General features: G+C 40.4%; 1 protein-coding gene across 2 annotated transcripts in view; it reads left to right on the forward strand.

Annotated features, from left to right (window-relative positions):
- METTL15 (methyltransferase like 15) overlaps positions 1 to 15,760 on the forward strand; it is a 370,942-nt gene that overhangs the window by 258,264 nt on the left and 96,918 nt on the right. Inside the window, exon 6 of one of the 2 annotated variants that reach the window (XM_036861553.1) lies at positions 7,314 to 7,377. The exons of the other annotated variant lie outside the window; for it this stretch is intronic. Within the exon in view, the coding sequence (XP_036717448.1) occupies positions 7,314 to 7,330 (17 nt within the window). The 3' untranslated portion in view covers positions 7,331 to 7,377. The remainder of the gene's footprint in view (positions 1 to 7,313; positions 7,378 to 15,760) is intronic. 2 annotated transcript variants of the gene reach the window in all.

The raw sequence follows: 15,760 nt of genomic DNA on the forward strand, positions 1-15,760 counted from the left end.
TTTTTAGTTTTTTAAGGACCCTCCATACTGTTCTCCATAGTGGCTGTATCAATTTACATTCCCACCAACAGTGCAAGAGTGTTCCCTTTTCTCCACACCCTCTCCAGCATTTATTGTTTCTAGATTTTTTGATGATGGCCATTCTGACCGGTGTGAGATGATACTTCATTGTAGTTTTGATTTGCTTTTCTCTAATGATTAATGATGTTGAGCATTCTTTCATGTGTTTGTTGGCCATCTGTATATCTTCTTTGGAGAAATGTCTATTTAGGTCTTCTGCCCGTTTTTGGATTGAGTTGTTTGTTTTTTTGTTATTGAGCTGCATGAGCTGCTTGTAAATCTTGGAGATTAATCCTTTGTCAGTTGCTTCATTTGCAAATATTTTCTCCCATTCTGAGGGTTGTCTTTTGGTCTTGTTTATGGTTTCCTTTGCTGTGCAAAAGCTTTTAAGTTTCATTAGGTCCCATTTCTTTATTTGTGTTTTTATTTCCATTTCTCTAGGGGCTGGGTCAAAAAGGATCTTGCTGTGATTTATGTCATAGAGTGTTCTGCCTATGTTTTCCTCTAAGAGTTTGATAGTGTCTGGCCTTACACTTAGGTCTTTAATCCATTTTGAGTTTATTTTTGTGTATGGTGTCAGGGAGTGTTCTAATTTCATACTTTTACATGTACCTGTCCAAGTTTCCCAGCACCACTTATTGAAGAGGCTGTCTTTTCTCCACTGTATATGCTTGCCTCCTTTATCAAAGATAAGGTGACCATATGTGCGTGGGTTTATCTCTGGGCTTTCTATCCTGTTCCATTGATCTATATTTCTGGTTTTGTGCCAGTACCAAACTGTCTTGATTACTGTAGCTTTGTAATATAGTCTGAAGTCAGGGAGCCTGATTCCTCCAGCTCCATTTTTGGTTCTCAAGATTGCTTTGGCTATTCAGGGTCTTTTGTGTCTCCATACAAATTGTGAAATTTTTTGTTCTAGTTCTGTGAAAAATGCCTGTGGTAGTTTGATAGGGATTGCATTGAATCTGTAGATTGCTTTGGGTAGTAGAGTCATTTTCACAATGTTGATTCTTCCAATCCAAGAACATGGTATATCTCTCCATCTATTTGTATCATCTTTAATTTCTTTCATCAGTGTCGTATAATTTTCTGCATACAGGTCTTTTGTCTCCTTAGGTAGGTTTATTCCTAGATATTTTATTCTTTTTGTTGCAATGGTAAATGGGAGTGTTTTCTTAATTTCACTTTCAGATTTTTCATCATTAGTGTATAGGAATGCAAGAGATTCCTGTGCATTACTTTTGTATCCTGCTACTTTACCAAATTCATTGATTAGCTCTAGTAGTTTTCTGGTAGCATCTTTAGGATTCTCTATGTATAGTATCATGTCATCTGCAAACAGTGACAGCTTTACTTCTTCTTTTCCAATTTGGATTCCTTTTATTTCTTTTTCTTCTCTGATTGCTGTGGCTAACACTTCCAAAACTATGTTGAATAATAGTGGTGAGAGTGGGCAACCTTGTCTTGTTCCTGATCTTAGTGGAAATGGTTTCAGTTTTTCACCATTGAGGACAATGTTGGCTGTGGGTTTGTCATATATGGCCTTTATTATGTTGAGGAAAGTTCCCTCTATGCCTACTTTCTGAAGAGCTTTTATCATAAATGGGTGTTGAATTTTGTCGAAAGCTTTCTCTGCATCTATTGAGATGATCATATGGTTTTTCTCCTTCAATTTGTTAATATGATGTATCACATTGATTGATTTGCGTATATTGAAGAATCCTTGCATTCCTGGAATAAACCCCACTTGATCATGGTGTATAATCCTTTTAATGTGCTGTTGGATTCTGTTTGCTAGTATTTTGTTGAGGATTTTTGCATCTATGTTCATCAGTGATATTGGCCTGTAGTTTTCTTTCTTTGTGACATCTTTGTCTGGTTTTGGTATCAGGGTGATGGTGGCCTCGTAGAATGAGTTGGGGAGTGTTCCTCCCTCTGCAATATTTTGGAAGAGTTTGAGAAGGATAGGTGTTAGCTCTTCTCTAAATGTTTGATAGAATTCGCCTGTGAAGCCGTCTGGTCCTGGGCTTTTGTTTGTTGGAAGATTTTTAATCACAGTTTCAATTTCAGTGCTTGTGATTGGTCTGTTCATATTTTCTATTTCTTCCTGGTTCAGTCTCGGCAGGTTGTGCATTTCTAAGAATCTGTCCATTTCTTCCAGGTTGTCCATTTTATTGGCATAGAGTTGCTTGTAGTAATCTCTCATGATTGTTTGTATTTCTGCAGTGTCAGTGGTTACTTCTCCTTTTTCATTATTAATTCTATTGATTTGAGTCTTCTCCCTTTTTCTCCTGATGAGTCTGGCTAATGGTTTATCAATTTTGTTTATCTTCTCGAAGAACCAGCTTTTAGTTTCATTGATTTTTGCTATTGTTTCCTTCATTTCTTTTTCATTTATTTCTGATCTGATCTTTATGATTTCTTTCCTTCTGCTAGCTTTGGGGTTTTTTTGCTCTTCTTTCTCTAATTGCTTTAGGTGCAAGGTTAGGTTGTTTATTCGAGATGTTTCCTGTTTCTTGATGTAGGCTTGTATTGCTATAAACTTCCCTCTTAGAACTGCTTTTGCTGCATCCCATAGGTTTTGGGTCATCGTGTCTCCATTGTCATTTGTTTCTAGGTATTTTTTGATTTCTCCTTTGATTTCTTCAGTGATCACTTCGTTATTAAGTAGTGTATTGTGTAGCCTCCATGTGTTTGTATTTTTTACAGATCTTTTCCTGTAATTGATATCTAGTCTCATAGCATTGTGGTCGGAAAAGATACTTGATACAATTTCAATTTTCTTAAATTTACCAAGGCTTGATTTGTGACCCAAGATATGATCTATCCTGGAGAATGTTCCATGAGCACTTGAGAAAAATGTGTATTCTGTTGTTTTTGGGTGGAATGTCCTATAAATATCAATTAAGTCCATCTTGTTTAATGTATCATTTAAAGCTTGTGTTTCCTTATTTATTTTCATTTTGGATGATCTGTCCATTGGTGAAAGTGGGGTGTTAAAGTCCCGTACTATGATTGTGTTGCTGTCGATTTCCCCTTTTATGGCTGTTAGTATTTGCCTTATGTATTGAGGTGCTCCTATGTTGGGTGCATAAATATTTACAATTGTTATACCTTCCTCTTGGATCGATCCCTTGATCATTATATAGTGTCCTTCTTTGTCTCTTGTAATAGTCTTTATTTTAAAGTCTATTTTGTCTGATATGAGAATTGCTACTCCAGCTTTCTTTTGATTTCCATTTGCATGGAAAATCTTTTTCCATCCCCTCACTTTCAGTCTGTATGTGTCTCTAGGTCTGAAGTGGGTCTCTTGTAGACAGCATATATATGGGTCTTGTTTTTGTATCCATTCAGCCAGTCTGTGTCTTTTGGTGGGAGCATTTAATCCATTTACTTTTAAGGTAATTTTCGATATGTATGTTCCTATTCCCATTTTCTTAAATATTTCGGGTTTGTTACTGTAGGTGTTTTCCTTCTCTTGTGTTTCTTGCCTAGAGAAGTTCCTTTAGCATTTGTTGTAAAGCTGGTTTGGTGGTGCTGAACTCTCTCAGTTTTGCTTGTCTGTAAAGGTTTTATTTCTCCATCAAATCTGAATGAGATCCTTGCTGGGTAGAGTAACCTTGGTTGTTCGTTTTTCTCCTTCATCACTTTAAGTATATCCTGCCACTCTCTTCTGGCTTGCAGAGTTTCTGCTGAAAGATCAGCGGTTAACCTTATGGGGATTCCCTTGTGTGTTATTTGTTGTTTTTCTCTTGCTGCTTTTAATATGTTTTCTTTATATTTAATTTTTGACAGTTTGATTAATATGTGTCTTGGCGTGTTTCTCCTTGGATTTATCCTGTATGGGACTCTCTGTGCTTCCAGGACTTGATTAACTATTTCCTTTCCCATTTTAGGGAAGTTTTCAACTATAATCTCTTCAAATATTTTCTCAGTCCCTTTCTTTTTCTCTTCTTCTTCTGGGACCCCTATAATTCGAATGTTGGTGCGTTTAATGTTGTCCCAGAGGTCTCTGAGACTGTCCTCAGTTCTTTTCATTCTTTTTTCTTTATCCTGCTCTGCAATAGTTATTTCCACTATTTTATCTTCCAGGTCACTTATCCGTTCTTCTGCCTCAGTCATTCTGCTATTGATCCCATCTAGAGTATTTTTAATTTCATTTATTGTGTTTTTCATCGTTGCTTGGTTCCTCTTTAGTTCTTCTACGTCCTTGTTAAATGTTTCTTGCATTTTGTCTATTCTATTTCCAAGATTTTGGATCATCTTTACTATCATTATTCTGAATTATTTTTCAGGTAGACTGCCTATTTCCTCTTCATTTGTTAGGTCTGGTGTGTTTTGACCCTGCTCCTTCACCTGCTGTGTGTTTTTTTGTCTTCTCATTTTGCTTATCTTACTGTGTTTGGGGTCTCCTTTTCACAGGCTGCAGGTTCGTAGTTCCCGTTGTTTTTGGTATCTGTCCCCAGTGGCTAAGGTTGGTTCAGTGGGTTGTGTAGGCTTCCTGGTGGAGGGGACTAGTGCCTGTGTTCTGGTGGATGAGATTGGATCTTGTCTTTCTGGTGGGCACGTCCACATCTGGTGGTGTGTTTTGGGGTGTCTGTGGCCTTATTATGATTTTAGGCAGCCTCTCTGCTAATGGATGGGGCTGTGTTCCTGTCTTGCTAGTTGTTTGGCATAGGGTGTCCAGCACTGTAGCTTGCTGGTCGTTGAATGAAGCTGGGTCTTGATGTTGAGATGGAGATCTCTGAGAGATTTTTGCCATTTGGTATTACGTGGAGCTGGAAGGTCTCTTGTGGACCAGTGTCCTAAAGTTGGCTCTCCCACCTCAGAGGCACAGCCCTGATGCCTGGCTGGAGCACCAAGAGCCTTTCATCCACACGGCTCAGAATAAAAGGGAGAAAAAAATAGAAAGAAAGAAAGAAAGAGGATAAAACAAAATAAAATAAAACTATTATAATAAAAAATAAGAAAAAAATTAAGAATAAATTTATTCAGAAAAAAATTTTTTTTTAATTTTTAAAAATAGATTTATTAATTTTTCATAATAAAAATAAGAGAAAAATTAAGAAAAAATTTATTAAGAAAAAAATTTTAATTTTTAAAAATCAAAAATATGAAAAAACTTATTAAAATTTTTTTTTAATTTCTAAAAATTGGAAATAAGGAAAAAATTATTAAGAAAACATTTATTAGGAAAAAAAAATTTTTTAAGTAAAAAAAGAAAAAAAAAAACGGACGGACCTAACCCTAGGACTAATGGTGAAAGCAAAGCTATACAGACAAAATCTCACCCAGAAGCATATACATATACACTCACAAAAAAAAGGAAAAGGGGAAAAATTAATATATCCTGCTCCCAAAGTCCACCTCCTGAATTTGGGATGATTCGTTGTCTATTCAGGTATTCAACAGATGCAGGCACATCAAGTTGTTTGTGGAGCTTTAATCCGCTGCTTCTGAGGCTGCTGGGAGAGATTTCCCTTTCTCTTCTTTGTTCATACAGCTCCCAGGGTTCAGGTTTGGATTTGGACCCGCCTCTGCGTGTAGGTCTCCTGAGGGCGTCTGTTCCCCGTCCAGACAGAACGGGGTTAAAGGAGCAGCTGCTTCCGGGGCTCTGGCTCACTCAGGCCGGGGGGAGGGAGGGGTATGGAGGAGGCGGGGCGAGCCTGCGACGGCAGAGGCCGGCGTGACGTTGCAGCAGCCTGAGGCGCGCCGTGCGTTCTCCCGGGTAATTTGTCCCCGGTTCACGGGAGCCTGGCAGTGGCGGGCTGCACCGGCTCCCAGGAGGGGCGGTGTGGAGAGTGACCTGTGCTCGCACACAGGCTTCCTGGTGGCGGCAGCGGCAGCCCTAGCGTCTCCTGCCCGTCTCTGGGGTCCACGCTGATAGCCGCGGCTCGCGCCCTTCTCTGGAGTTCGTTTAGGTGGCGCTCTGAATCCCCTCTCCTTGCGCGCCACGAAACAAAGAGGCAAGGAAAAGTCTCTTGCCTCTTCGGCAGCTGCAGACTTTTTCCCGGACTCCCTCCTGGCTAGCACTGAAGCCCGAGCCTCAGCTCCCAGCCCCCGCCCGCCCCGGCGGCTGAGCAGACAAACCTCTCGGGCTGGTGAGTGCTGCTCGGCACCGAGCCTCTGTGCGGGAATCTCTCCGCTTTGCCCTCCGCACCCCTGTGGCTGCGCTCTCCTCCGTGGCTCCGAAGCTTCCCCCCTCTGCCACCCGCAGTCTCTGCCCACGAAGGGGCTTCCTAGTGTGTGGAAACCTTTCCTCCTTCACAGCTCCCTCCCACTGGTGCAGGTCCCGTCCCTATTCTTTTGTCTCTGTTATTTCTTTTTTCTTTTGCCCTACCCGGGTACGTGGGGAGTTTCTTGCCTTTTGGGAGGTCTGACGTCTTCTGCCAGCGTTCAGTGGGTGTTCTGTAGGAGCAGTCCCACGTGTAGATGTATTTCTACTGTATCTGTGGGAAGGAGGGTGATCTCCGCGTCTTACTCTTCTGCCATCTTGCCTCGTCCTCCCCAGCTGTCACTTTTTGATGCTGCCTGTGTGTGTCTCCCAGGTGACCTGCTGCCTCCAGGATAACTTGGACTGGGAAACTAGATAATCATGCTCATTAAAGTTGTACCTAAAATATAAGTAAATTGACTACAGACGTGAGCTCAGGAACATTCCTATATGAATAAAGTGCATGAGCTGTATTATATCACCTTAGCCTGATCAATAGCCTGACTCTCTCCCCCTTTCTCTCTCTCTTCCTTCCTTCCTTCTTTCCTTCCTCCCTCCCTCCCTCCACCCCTCCCTCCCTTCCTTCCTTCCTTCTTTCCTTCCTCCCTCCCTCCATCCCTCCCTCCCTTCCTTCCTTCCTTCCCTCCCTTTCTTCCTTCTTTCCTTTCTCTTTCTACTTCAGGAAACTGAGTGAAGGTTTCTTTTGTTTTTTTGAAATCAGGCCTATTTTGAACATGGATGATAGAATATTGACTACAGGTGGGATGTCATAGCTATATGAGGCTAATGAGAAACCTAGACATAATGCTTTGCATTTTTAGAGCCCTTTAAACTGCTCAGAATGTTCTCCCTACTGGCATTTGCATCTGTCATTTTGGTATAATGCTAATATTGAATCACTTTTGTAGTCATAATGGCTATAAACTTGTCTTTAACCTTGCTAATAAGCAAAAATGTCTTAACTTACAGAGAAGAAGTAAAAATATCTAACCTATTGCTTGTTTTATTCTTTCTAAACACTTGCCCTTTCTTTTTCTAGGCTGCACCGTCTTATGAAAAAGACCTAAAGTCATCACCTCTTGCTTAGTCTACAGGTACCTAAGGTGGGTAACTGCTATAGGCCCCTCTCTCCTATTTGGTTCTATGCATGAATGATAAGATGGGGTAAAAGTGTAGAGAAGGTACATAATTATGATAAGAAAGTGGTAGGAACACAAAGAGGGGCATTAAATCAATGCAACAATTAGAATTTTGTGTACATAATTCCTTCTGAAAGGCTCTTCAAAGCTCTCGCTTTGTTAGCAGTTATAGAGCTTTATATTCTTTGAGCAACTGGATTGTTAAAATGTGTGTAATGATAAAGGAATTGACCCCTACCAACCTGTGCTTCAAATGGGCTTGTTTAGTGCTGGGAGAAAACCATTTGGCCACACACGGAAGAAGAGATGTGCCCCTTTCAATTCTTCCACTGACAGATGTGGAAGGTATGATTTATCACATAAGGCCAAGACCTTTTACGTGTTTGGGATTACAGCGAACATTCCAGACCTCTTCTGTGCTCCTTTTTCTCTGTGTTGAGCCATAATCTGCGGGTCTACTGCAGGGATGCAGAGAGAGCAGAAAAATGTTTTCGAGGTAGCAGCGGTGGAGGGTTGTAGATGACTTGTCAGAGCTATAAAAGCTGGGCATGGAGACTCAGAAACCAATGGAGGCCACCTGACTGGGATGGGGGCGTGAGGGGCCATACAGAGTATGAAAGGAAACAACCATTAAATGAAAACCATTCATTATTTCCATATGATAGCATTCCTGATGGTGGACTCAGCCTCGGGGGCTGTCTTCTGGGCTCTAGGCCCCAGTAGAAGACTAAGGGGCAGATGGGCTGCAGGAGCAATTAAACCCTACTTGGGCCTGTTTCATGGAGTTTGAAGAGCAGGAGTTGGTTTGTTTGTTTGTTTTTTGGGCTGCGCCGTGACACGCAGGATCTTAGTTCCCCGATCAGGAATCGAACCCGCACCCCCTGCAGTGGAAGCATGAAGCATTAACTACTGGACTGCCAGGGAAGTCCTAAGAGTTGGTTTTCTATTCATCCATTCATCCATCCTTTCCACATAGAGGCCAGAATATTTTCCCCAACTGCACATCTGGTCATGTGACTTTCAAATCCTTTCCTGGCTTTTTCATCAGGGTGAGTCCCGGGAGGTGCGGCCTCCCTAGTCCTGTGTAATGGGGCTCGGCCACTTCTGTGGTGACATCTCTTCTCTCTTCCTCCCACCTCCTTATACACCCTACACTCCTGTCCACAAGCTTTGTTCAGTAACTTGAAAGAAATCATGCTTTCTCTTGCCTCTGGGGCTTTGATAAAGTTGTTTCTTCCCCTTTACTCTCCATCCTTTGCTTTCATGACCACTAATCTTCCATCACTTCCCTCAGGAGGTCTCACTTTAGGGGAGTGTTGGGTCCCAGCATTAAGTGCTCTCATAGCACCCTCTAGTCTTCCACCAGAGTCCAGGGATAAGTGTTACTGTCTTTAATGCATCTGTCTTCCCACTATAATCTAAGCTCCTTAAGGGCATAGATGGTACCTATAATATCTAGCATAGAGTTTGCCACATAACAAGAATTTAGCAAATATTTGTTGTACAAAAACGTATGACCAAGATTGGCAATCTACTTTAAAGATTGGGTTTTGTTGTTAAGCTATTTGTATCTGTATTCCAGCATCATCATTTATTAAATGCATGACTTCGGACAATTTACTACACCTACCTGGCCTTGGATTCCTTGTCTTTTTTTTTAAAAGTTTTTAAAGTCATGTTTATTGAAATTGAATTTACATTCAGTAAAACTCACTCCAAAATTTGACAAATGCAATCCTCACCATAATCAAAGTGTAGAACAGTTCTTCGACACCCCCCCCCACCCCAAAACCCTATACAACAAACCCCTCCCTGATCCTTAGGATCCTTGTCTTTTAAATAGGAATAATAGTATGTATTTCCTTGGATATAGTTAAATGAGGTAACACATGTCAAGCACCTAGACTAGTGCCTAGCACATAGAATACACTTAGTATAGATGGTTATAATTAAATGTCTTCTACATGCTCAGGGCTCTAGACTTAAACCTGTGGTGGAATATAAAATTCCATAATCTACGAGTCACTATAGGGGCTGACTTAATCCCTCTAAACCATATAGATGGCTCTCTAAGGTAAGCTGAATATGAACATAGACTCTGGGAGACATCTTACCCTCAATCTGGCTTAGGGGCTCAGGACTTCAATTTCCCTTCTGATCTGGCATGATCTCCTTAACAAGCCTAACTCCTCCCCATTCGTGAGGTCAAATCACCGCTAGAGTTTCTGTCTTGTTCCCTTGTGTCTTTATTTCTTTTCCAGGACCCTGGTACTTCTGAGAATGGGGCCTGCATTTGTTATCAACAGACCCCCCTTCTCATAGCCTGATGACTAGAGTTCTATTCCTAAAGCCCAGGCCCCACTGGGGCCATGCTAACTCTCTGCGCTCACCACCTATTTATATTATCTTTGTCTGGAATGCTCATCACCACGTTCTACCTGCCTGACTTTTTGGCCCCCTCTGCCTGGACTTCTACCTCTCCCCTGCATGGATTCCACCCCTGCTGGACTGTCAGAAATATAGCCAGATCTGCCTCCCATTGTTTACTTCGCCCTATTTTGTATAATAAAGTCCCTCAAACTAAGACTCTCTTCTCAGTTTTATCTTGCCACAACCCAAACTCCTATTTAGAGAGTCCCTGCCATCAGAAAGCTATAGTATCTTAGAGGACACAATGTGTGTCCTTAAATGAAGAAGGCTGAGAGACAGAAGCACCTTGGAACATTGTTGGAAGTATTATAAAAATACTTTAAAAAGGGGAATGAGGACACTTTTGTCCAGTGAAATCTTACTGACACTCCAGGAAAGAGTCAGACTAATAGCTTTTTGGGCAACAAGCAAACTGTTTCTCCACAGGGTGCTCATCATAGAATTCTTGACTCTCTCCCAGCCCTTGTTAGGAATGGAGAATCCTTCCATCAGCACCAGCGTATGTAACTATGGGTGTAGGAAAGACTCCACCTTTCCGCTCCAAAACCTTATATGACTTGGCATCCATCTCATGGAGAATGCCCTTTTGTGCCATCCAAGGGATTATAATTGAGATGACCAAATTCTGAGTCAAACCATACAGTCTTACATGGGCAAAATAAGTTGTTTGGATAGCAACTGAGGATGCAAAAGAATAAAGACACTGAGCTGCAAAAGAAAAACTGCCCCGCTATTTTCTCCACTACATAGCCTTCACGGTGTTGTGGTAGTTTAATCAAAGTTGGGTGTATGTCTTTCTTTTTTAAGGAATTAAGAATAAAGACCAATAATTACTGATATAATCATTCAACTGACTGGAAATGATCATTCATGTTTATTATTCTTTTCTCTCCTTGGAAATATATTGGAAGGGAAAAGTGTTTCTCCTTCAACATTGCCCATTGAAGGCCACTTTTCTCTTTCAGTCAGTTACCTGGCCATTCTGTTTGTATAGTATAAGAAAATAAGAAAGGGTTTTAGTGTTAGAAAGATCTAAGTTTGAACCCCTCCACCATTTTCTAATGGAATGATCTTTCTCTCACTGAACCTCATCCATAAAAATGGAATGATATTCATCTCACAGTGTTGCTGTGAGAATTAAATTGTGGAATGCATATGCAGGGTCTGGCACAGTGAATAGTACATATAGGGACATAATCAATGAATTCTTGCTAATTAGGGTCGGTGCACATGGAAGCGGGTACACCCTGGGAAGAATGATTTACAGTATGACCATATGTGACCACGACTTGGGGAAATATTCCTTCTCAGCAGTAAACTCCCAGACCTTGTCCATTTACTCATTTTGGTGACCTCCTCTCCCTCTGTTTTTACCTTTTACCTCCACATAAACAAAGGTCGCTCCTGTGTAAATAACCTAGTTGCTTTTATATTGATGATGTCAAAAACCGATGTTCATTTAATTTCTTTCTCAAATTCCTTCCTGTTAATTTCTTCCAGAACACATGGAGGAATTATCATTTTCTTATTAGCAAATAAGGTCCAAAGTCTTCCTACCTCTTCCTTAAGGTCCTCCTCTCAGTTTTTTGTCTCTGTCATTGGTGCTATCATTTCTTACTCATTTGTTCATTTATCTTTTTATTTATTCCTTTTTAAAAATTTATTCATTCAGCAAATATGTATTGTATCTACTATTTGCCAAACCTGAGTTGGCATTGGGGAGCTAATAAGTGTCTTATAAGAAACAGAATAAGGTAATGTTTAAGAGTAAGTGCTTTGAAGTAAGAGACAGACTTCTGTTTGAACCTTGACTCCACTGTGTCCTAGCTGGATGACCTTGGGCAAGTCACTTCAAGCTCCCAAGACTTTAGTTCCTTGTCTGTAAAATGGGGGTAATATCAGTTCCTATTTTTCAGGGTTGTTGTAAACATAAACAAGACAGTTAATGAAGTATACTGCCTGACATATAACAAACATAAGCAGTCAATAGGTATTAGCTTTTGTGAGAATAATGATGATGATTTTTAATGACTCAGTCCTTCATGGAGCTTAGACTTTGGAGGGATATCACATAAATTCCCAAAGAGCCATTGAAGGTTTTTAAGCAAATTAATTACTGGGTTGTGATCATCTTTGATGCCTCATTTTTCATACTTCCCCAACCAGAGTCAGGCTATAAGACTAGTTGGTTTCCCCTTTGATTATGTCTCATAGATCAATCCTTTCTTCTCTAATCCCACTAAGAATCCCCCATTCATCCTAACTGTGATTTTTATTAGAGGTATCCAATTACCAAATGTAATTAAACGAGACTTATTTCTAAGGACTGGATGGTCTCCTTGGGAATCATCCTGCATTGAAGAGGCTGGGCTGTGCTGTGATAGAATAATCACATCTCTGACCATGGCTCTTTTCAGTGATTCAGACACTGACTTATTGAATTCTTGTATCGATTGTAGTCTCTCTGCTATTCTGTTTAATCTGTTTGTAAATTTAGAGGTGTCTATCTGGCTGAGATTTTATGGTATCATTATAAGATGAATCTGTTAACTAGGGATCTTTCAAATTTGCCTTAATTAAACTTCTTCAAAGGGAACTTTTAGTACTGAGATGGCAAATAGATTCCATTTTACATACTGTCTGTTTCGGTTTGCTTGTACAGTGTAACATACCACCCTAAACTTAGTGTCCATTACTTCTCATGAGTCTACAAGTTGGCTGAATTGTTTTGCTGATCTGGGCCAGGCTCAGCTCATTTTGACTAGGCTTTTTCAGGCAGGTGCAGTCAGTTGGCACGTTGACTAGGGATCATCCGATCTGCTATAGGTTCAGCTAGAACAACTTGACTCTTTTCTATGTGTCTTTCATTACCTCCAGGAGGCTAGTCCAGATATGTTCTAATGGCAGTGTCAGGAATCAAAAGAGATGCACAAGAACTATTTCAAGTCTCTGCTGGTGTCAGATTTTATTCCCCACCGGTCTAAACAAGCCCACGGTTAGAGTGAAAAAACATGACCAAAAAACATGGATATAGGCAGGCATGGAATTCTAGGGCTCTCTAGTTCAAACAATCTACCATAGTTTGCTTTCTGGCCACAATTACCAACATGATGTCATATGCACAGGATGTTCACTTACATTCCAAGACCCTCCTAAACTCAAGTTGTGGCATGATGCTTGAAGTCTAGGGTGTTTTGATCTACATCAGGTTCACATAAACTCTTCTTGATCCAGAAAGTTATACATTAGAAAAAGAAGTTATCTGCCCTATACATACCTACTGTATAGTGATGAAATGAGAACAGAATCACCTATAAATATTCTCATTTGGAAAGGGGGAAGGATAGACTGTACATAGCAGTTACTGATCCATAGCAATTCTAAACTTTTTATGGGAAAATTCTGCCAGTTTCCCCTACTCTGGAGATGGGGAATATTCTTTGGTTAGACTTTAGTTCTGCTCCCTGGAAATGGCTCCCAGTCCATTGTTCTCCATGGCTTTTGGCTAAGACCTCTAGCATATCATTTCTTTTTCACCCTCCTTCGTTCCTTCTGAAGAGAGTATGGGACAATATTCCTGCTTCCTGCCTATAGAGAATTGGGGGCACAAAGGTCTTTCTACAATTTTAAGACATTTTTTCTACAGTCTCAATTCCTTTTAATCTATATGAACAGAACATTGCCATTTCAGCTGAATTAAAAACATTGTGGATTTCCTATGAATATGATGTAATTTTACTCCATGAGCTAAAAGCCACAACTTTAATACCCTTATAAGCCTTTTAGTATAGCAGAGAAGTTCTACTAGGCCCTGCCTTAATTCTTTCACAGATCTTTATAAAGGATCTTATGGCCACATCTGTGATTTGATCTTTTGTCCCCAAGCAGTGTTTTATTTTGAGACATTTTCTGCTTCCCAGAGAGGTTAGGGATGAAAAACAGTGCTATGTTCCCTGTGAGAAAATCATGATCCCTCTATATTTCTTCTCTGTTCTGCTTATAAACTAGCTAGTTTTTCTTTAGAACATCTCCTTCTTATTTATAGAAGTTTATCAAATACAGCCAATAAAAGCCAGTCCAGCACCTTGAAGGTTTTGCCTGGAAATCTCACCACTCAAATCCAAAAGTTCATTACTACATTTTCTGTCTTCTTAGCTACAACAGGTGACATTTTTACTAATTGTTTCACCATTAGATGAAGGTGCTCAATGAATGTTTTGAATTGAGTGAATAAATGGAAGAAGAAGCTTCACATATAGGGTTGCAACATAGAGTAAATCTTTAGTCAGGTATTCTTCAATCTGTTCAGATGTTTCTCTCTCCAGTTTTTAAACCCACCCTATAAGACACCCATCCTGTTACACCTTTTCTCAGATATTAGATAGGCATACTTGCCTTTTCCCTGTTATTTCAGCAGATGAGTGTTCTCATATCTGCACCACAAAATTTGCTGCAATTTATGGCTTGGCTCAGACCCTTCCTCTTTGGTCAGCTTTAGTCAGAAGTAATCTCATTTTTTTTTAAATTAATTAATATATTTAGGCTGTGCGGGATCTTTGTTGAGGCATGTTTAGTTGTGGCATGTGGGATCTTTAGTTGCAGTATGTGGGCTATTAGTTGCAGCAGGTGGGCTTCTTAGTTGCAGCATGCAGGCTTCTTAGTTGCAGTATGTGGACTCTTAGTTGCGGCATGCATGTGGGATCTAGTTCCCTGACCAGGGATCGAACCCGGGCCCCTTGCATTGGGAGAGTGGATTCTTACCCACTGGACCACCAGAGAAGTCCCAGAAGTAATCTCATTCTTGTACTTAGTATTCATTTTATTTTGCCCAGTATGAGAATCAATCATTTTGATCTCTGACACCACAGCTAGGTTGAAAGCTGCTCGAGGGCATGGCCTATGCATAATTTGTCTAAAGATTCTCTACGGTGTCCATCCCAGTTGCTTCCAAATAGTGTGTTTAGTAAATTTGTTAAACAAATGAATAAATGAATGAGTAAATAAATGAACCAAATTTTCACCACACAAGGGCAGAGTCTTTGTCTATCTTGTTTATCCTTGGCTATAATATTAGTGCCTGGTACATGGGAGGTGCTCAATAAATATTTATTGAATTAAAAATGAATAAATGAAAAACTAATTAATGAATGAATCAAAAATAAACAAACCCAGATTCATTATTCCTCTTTTAAGAAGTTCCAGCCTACATTATAGTAGGAACTTCTTTTGTGATTAGTTTTAATAGTAATATCTTAAAATGACCCAGGAACTCAATTCTATTATTATCCCAGTTTTCATTCTTGCTTGAAGACCGCTTCCCAGACAATGAGAAAGAGGAACTGTGCACTGTGCTAACCGGAGCTTCATATTTACTGTGAAATATTTCAGGGTTCCTAACAAGACAGAGAGGATGCAGAAGTCTTTTCAGGCCAAGTGGGGCTGGGCTTGTCCTTGGAGGCAGAAAGGACCGGTGCCTGTGTCCTGGGTGAGGTGGGGGTAAATTGGTAGATCTCAAAGTCGTTCCTTTGGTCCCAAATATCCTCCTTTCTAGCCGAAACATATCCTATACTTTGAGAGATTTAGGGTTCAAGGCATCATGGTTGTCAGACTTTATTGTCTGACTGAATCCCACTTTCCACACTCCAAATATTCTAATTTAGCTGGCCTGGCTGAGTAGGTGCCAGGAAACTATTTTATCAACCACCACACTCCCACGAGTCTGATGTTGATGGTTGTAGACACGCACTTTTAGAAACATTAATTGTCTCTGTGTGTATGCACATGTGTGTGTGTGTGTGTGTGTGCAGAATGCAAAAATAAATGTCACAAAGTGCTATAGGTGTTGTGATGGATGTGGGCGTAGGATCGAGTGGGGGCAGAAAAGAGGAAGCTGTCACCTTTTATTAGAAGTTTCTGG

Source organism: Balaenoptera musculus, chromosome 8 (assembly GCF_009873245.2).
Source record: "Balaenoptera musculus isolate JJ_BM4_2016_0621 chromosome 8, mBalMus1.pri.v3, whole genome shotgun sequence".
Classification (NCBI taxonomy): Eukaryota; Metazoa; Chordata; class Mammalia; order Artiodactyla; family Balaenopteridae; genus Balaenoptera; species Balaenoptera musculus.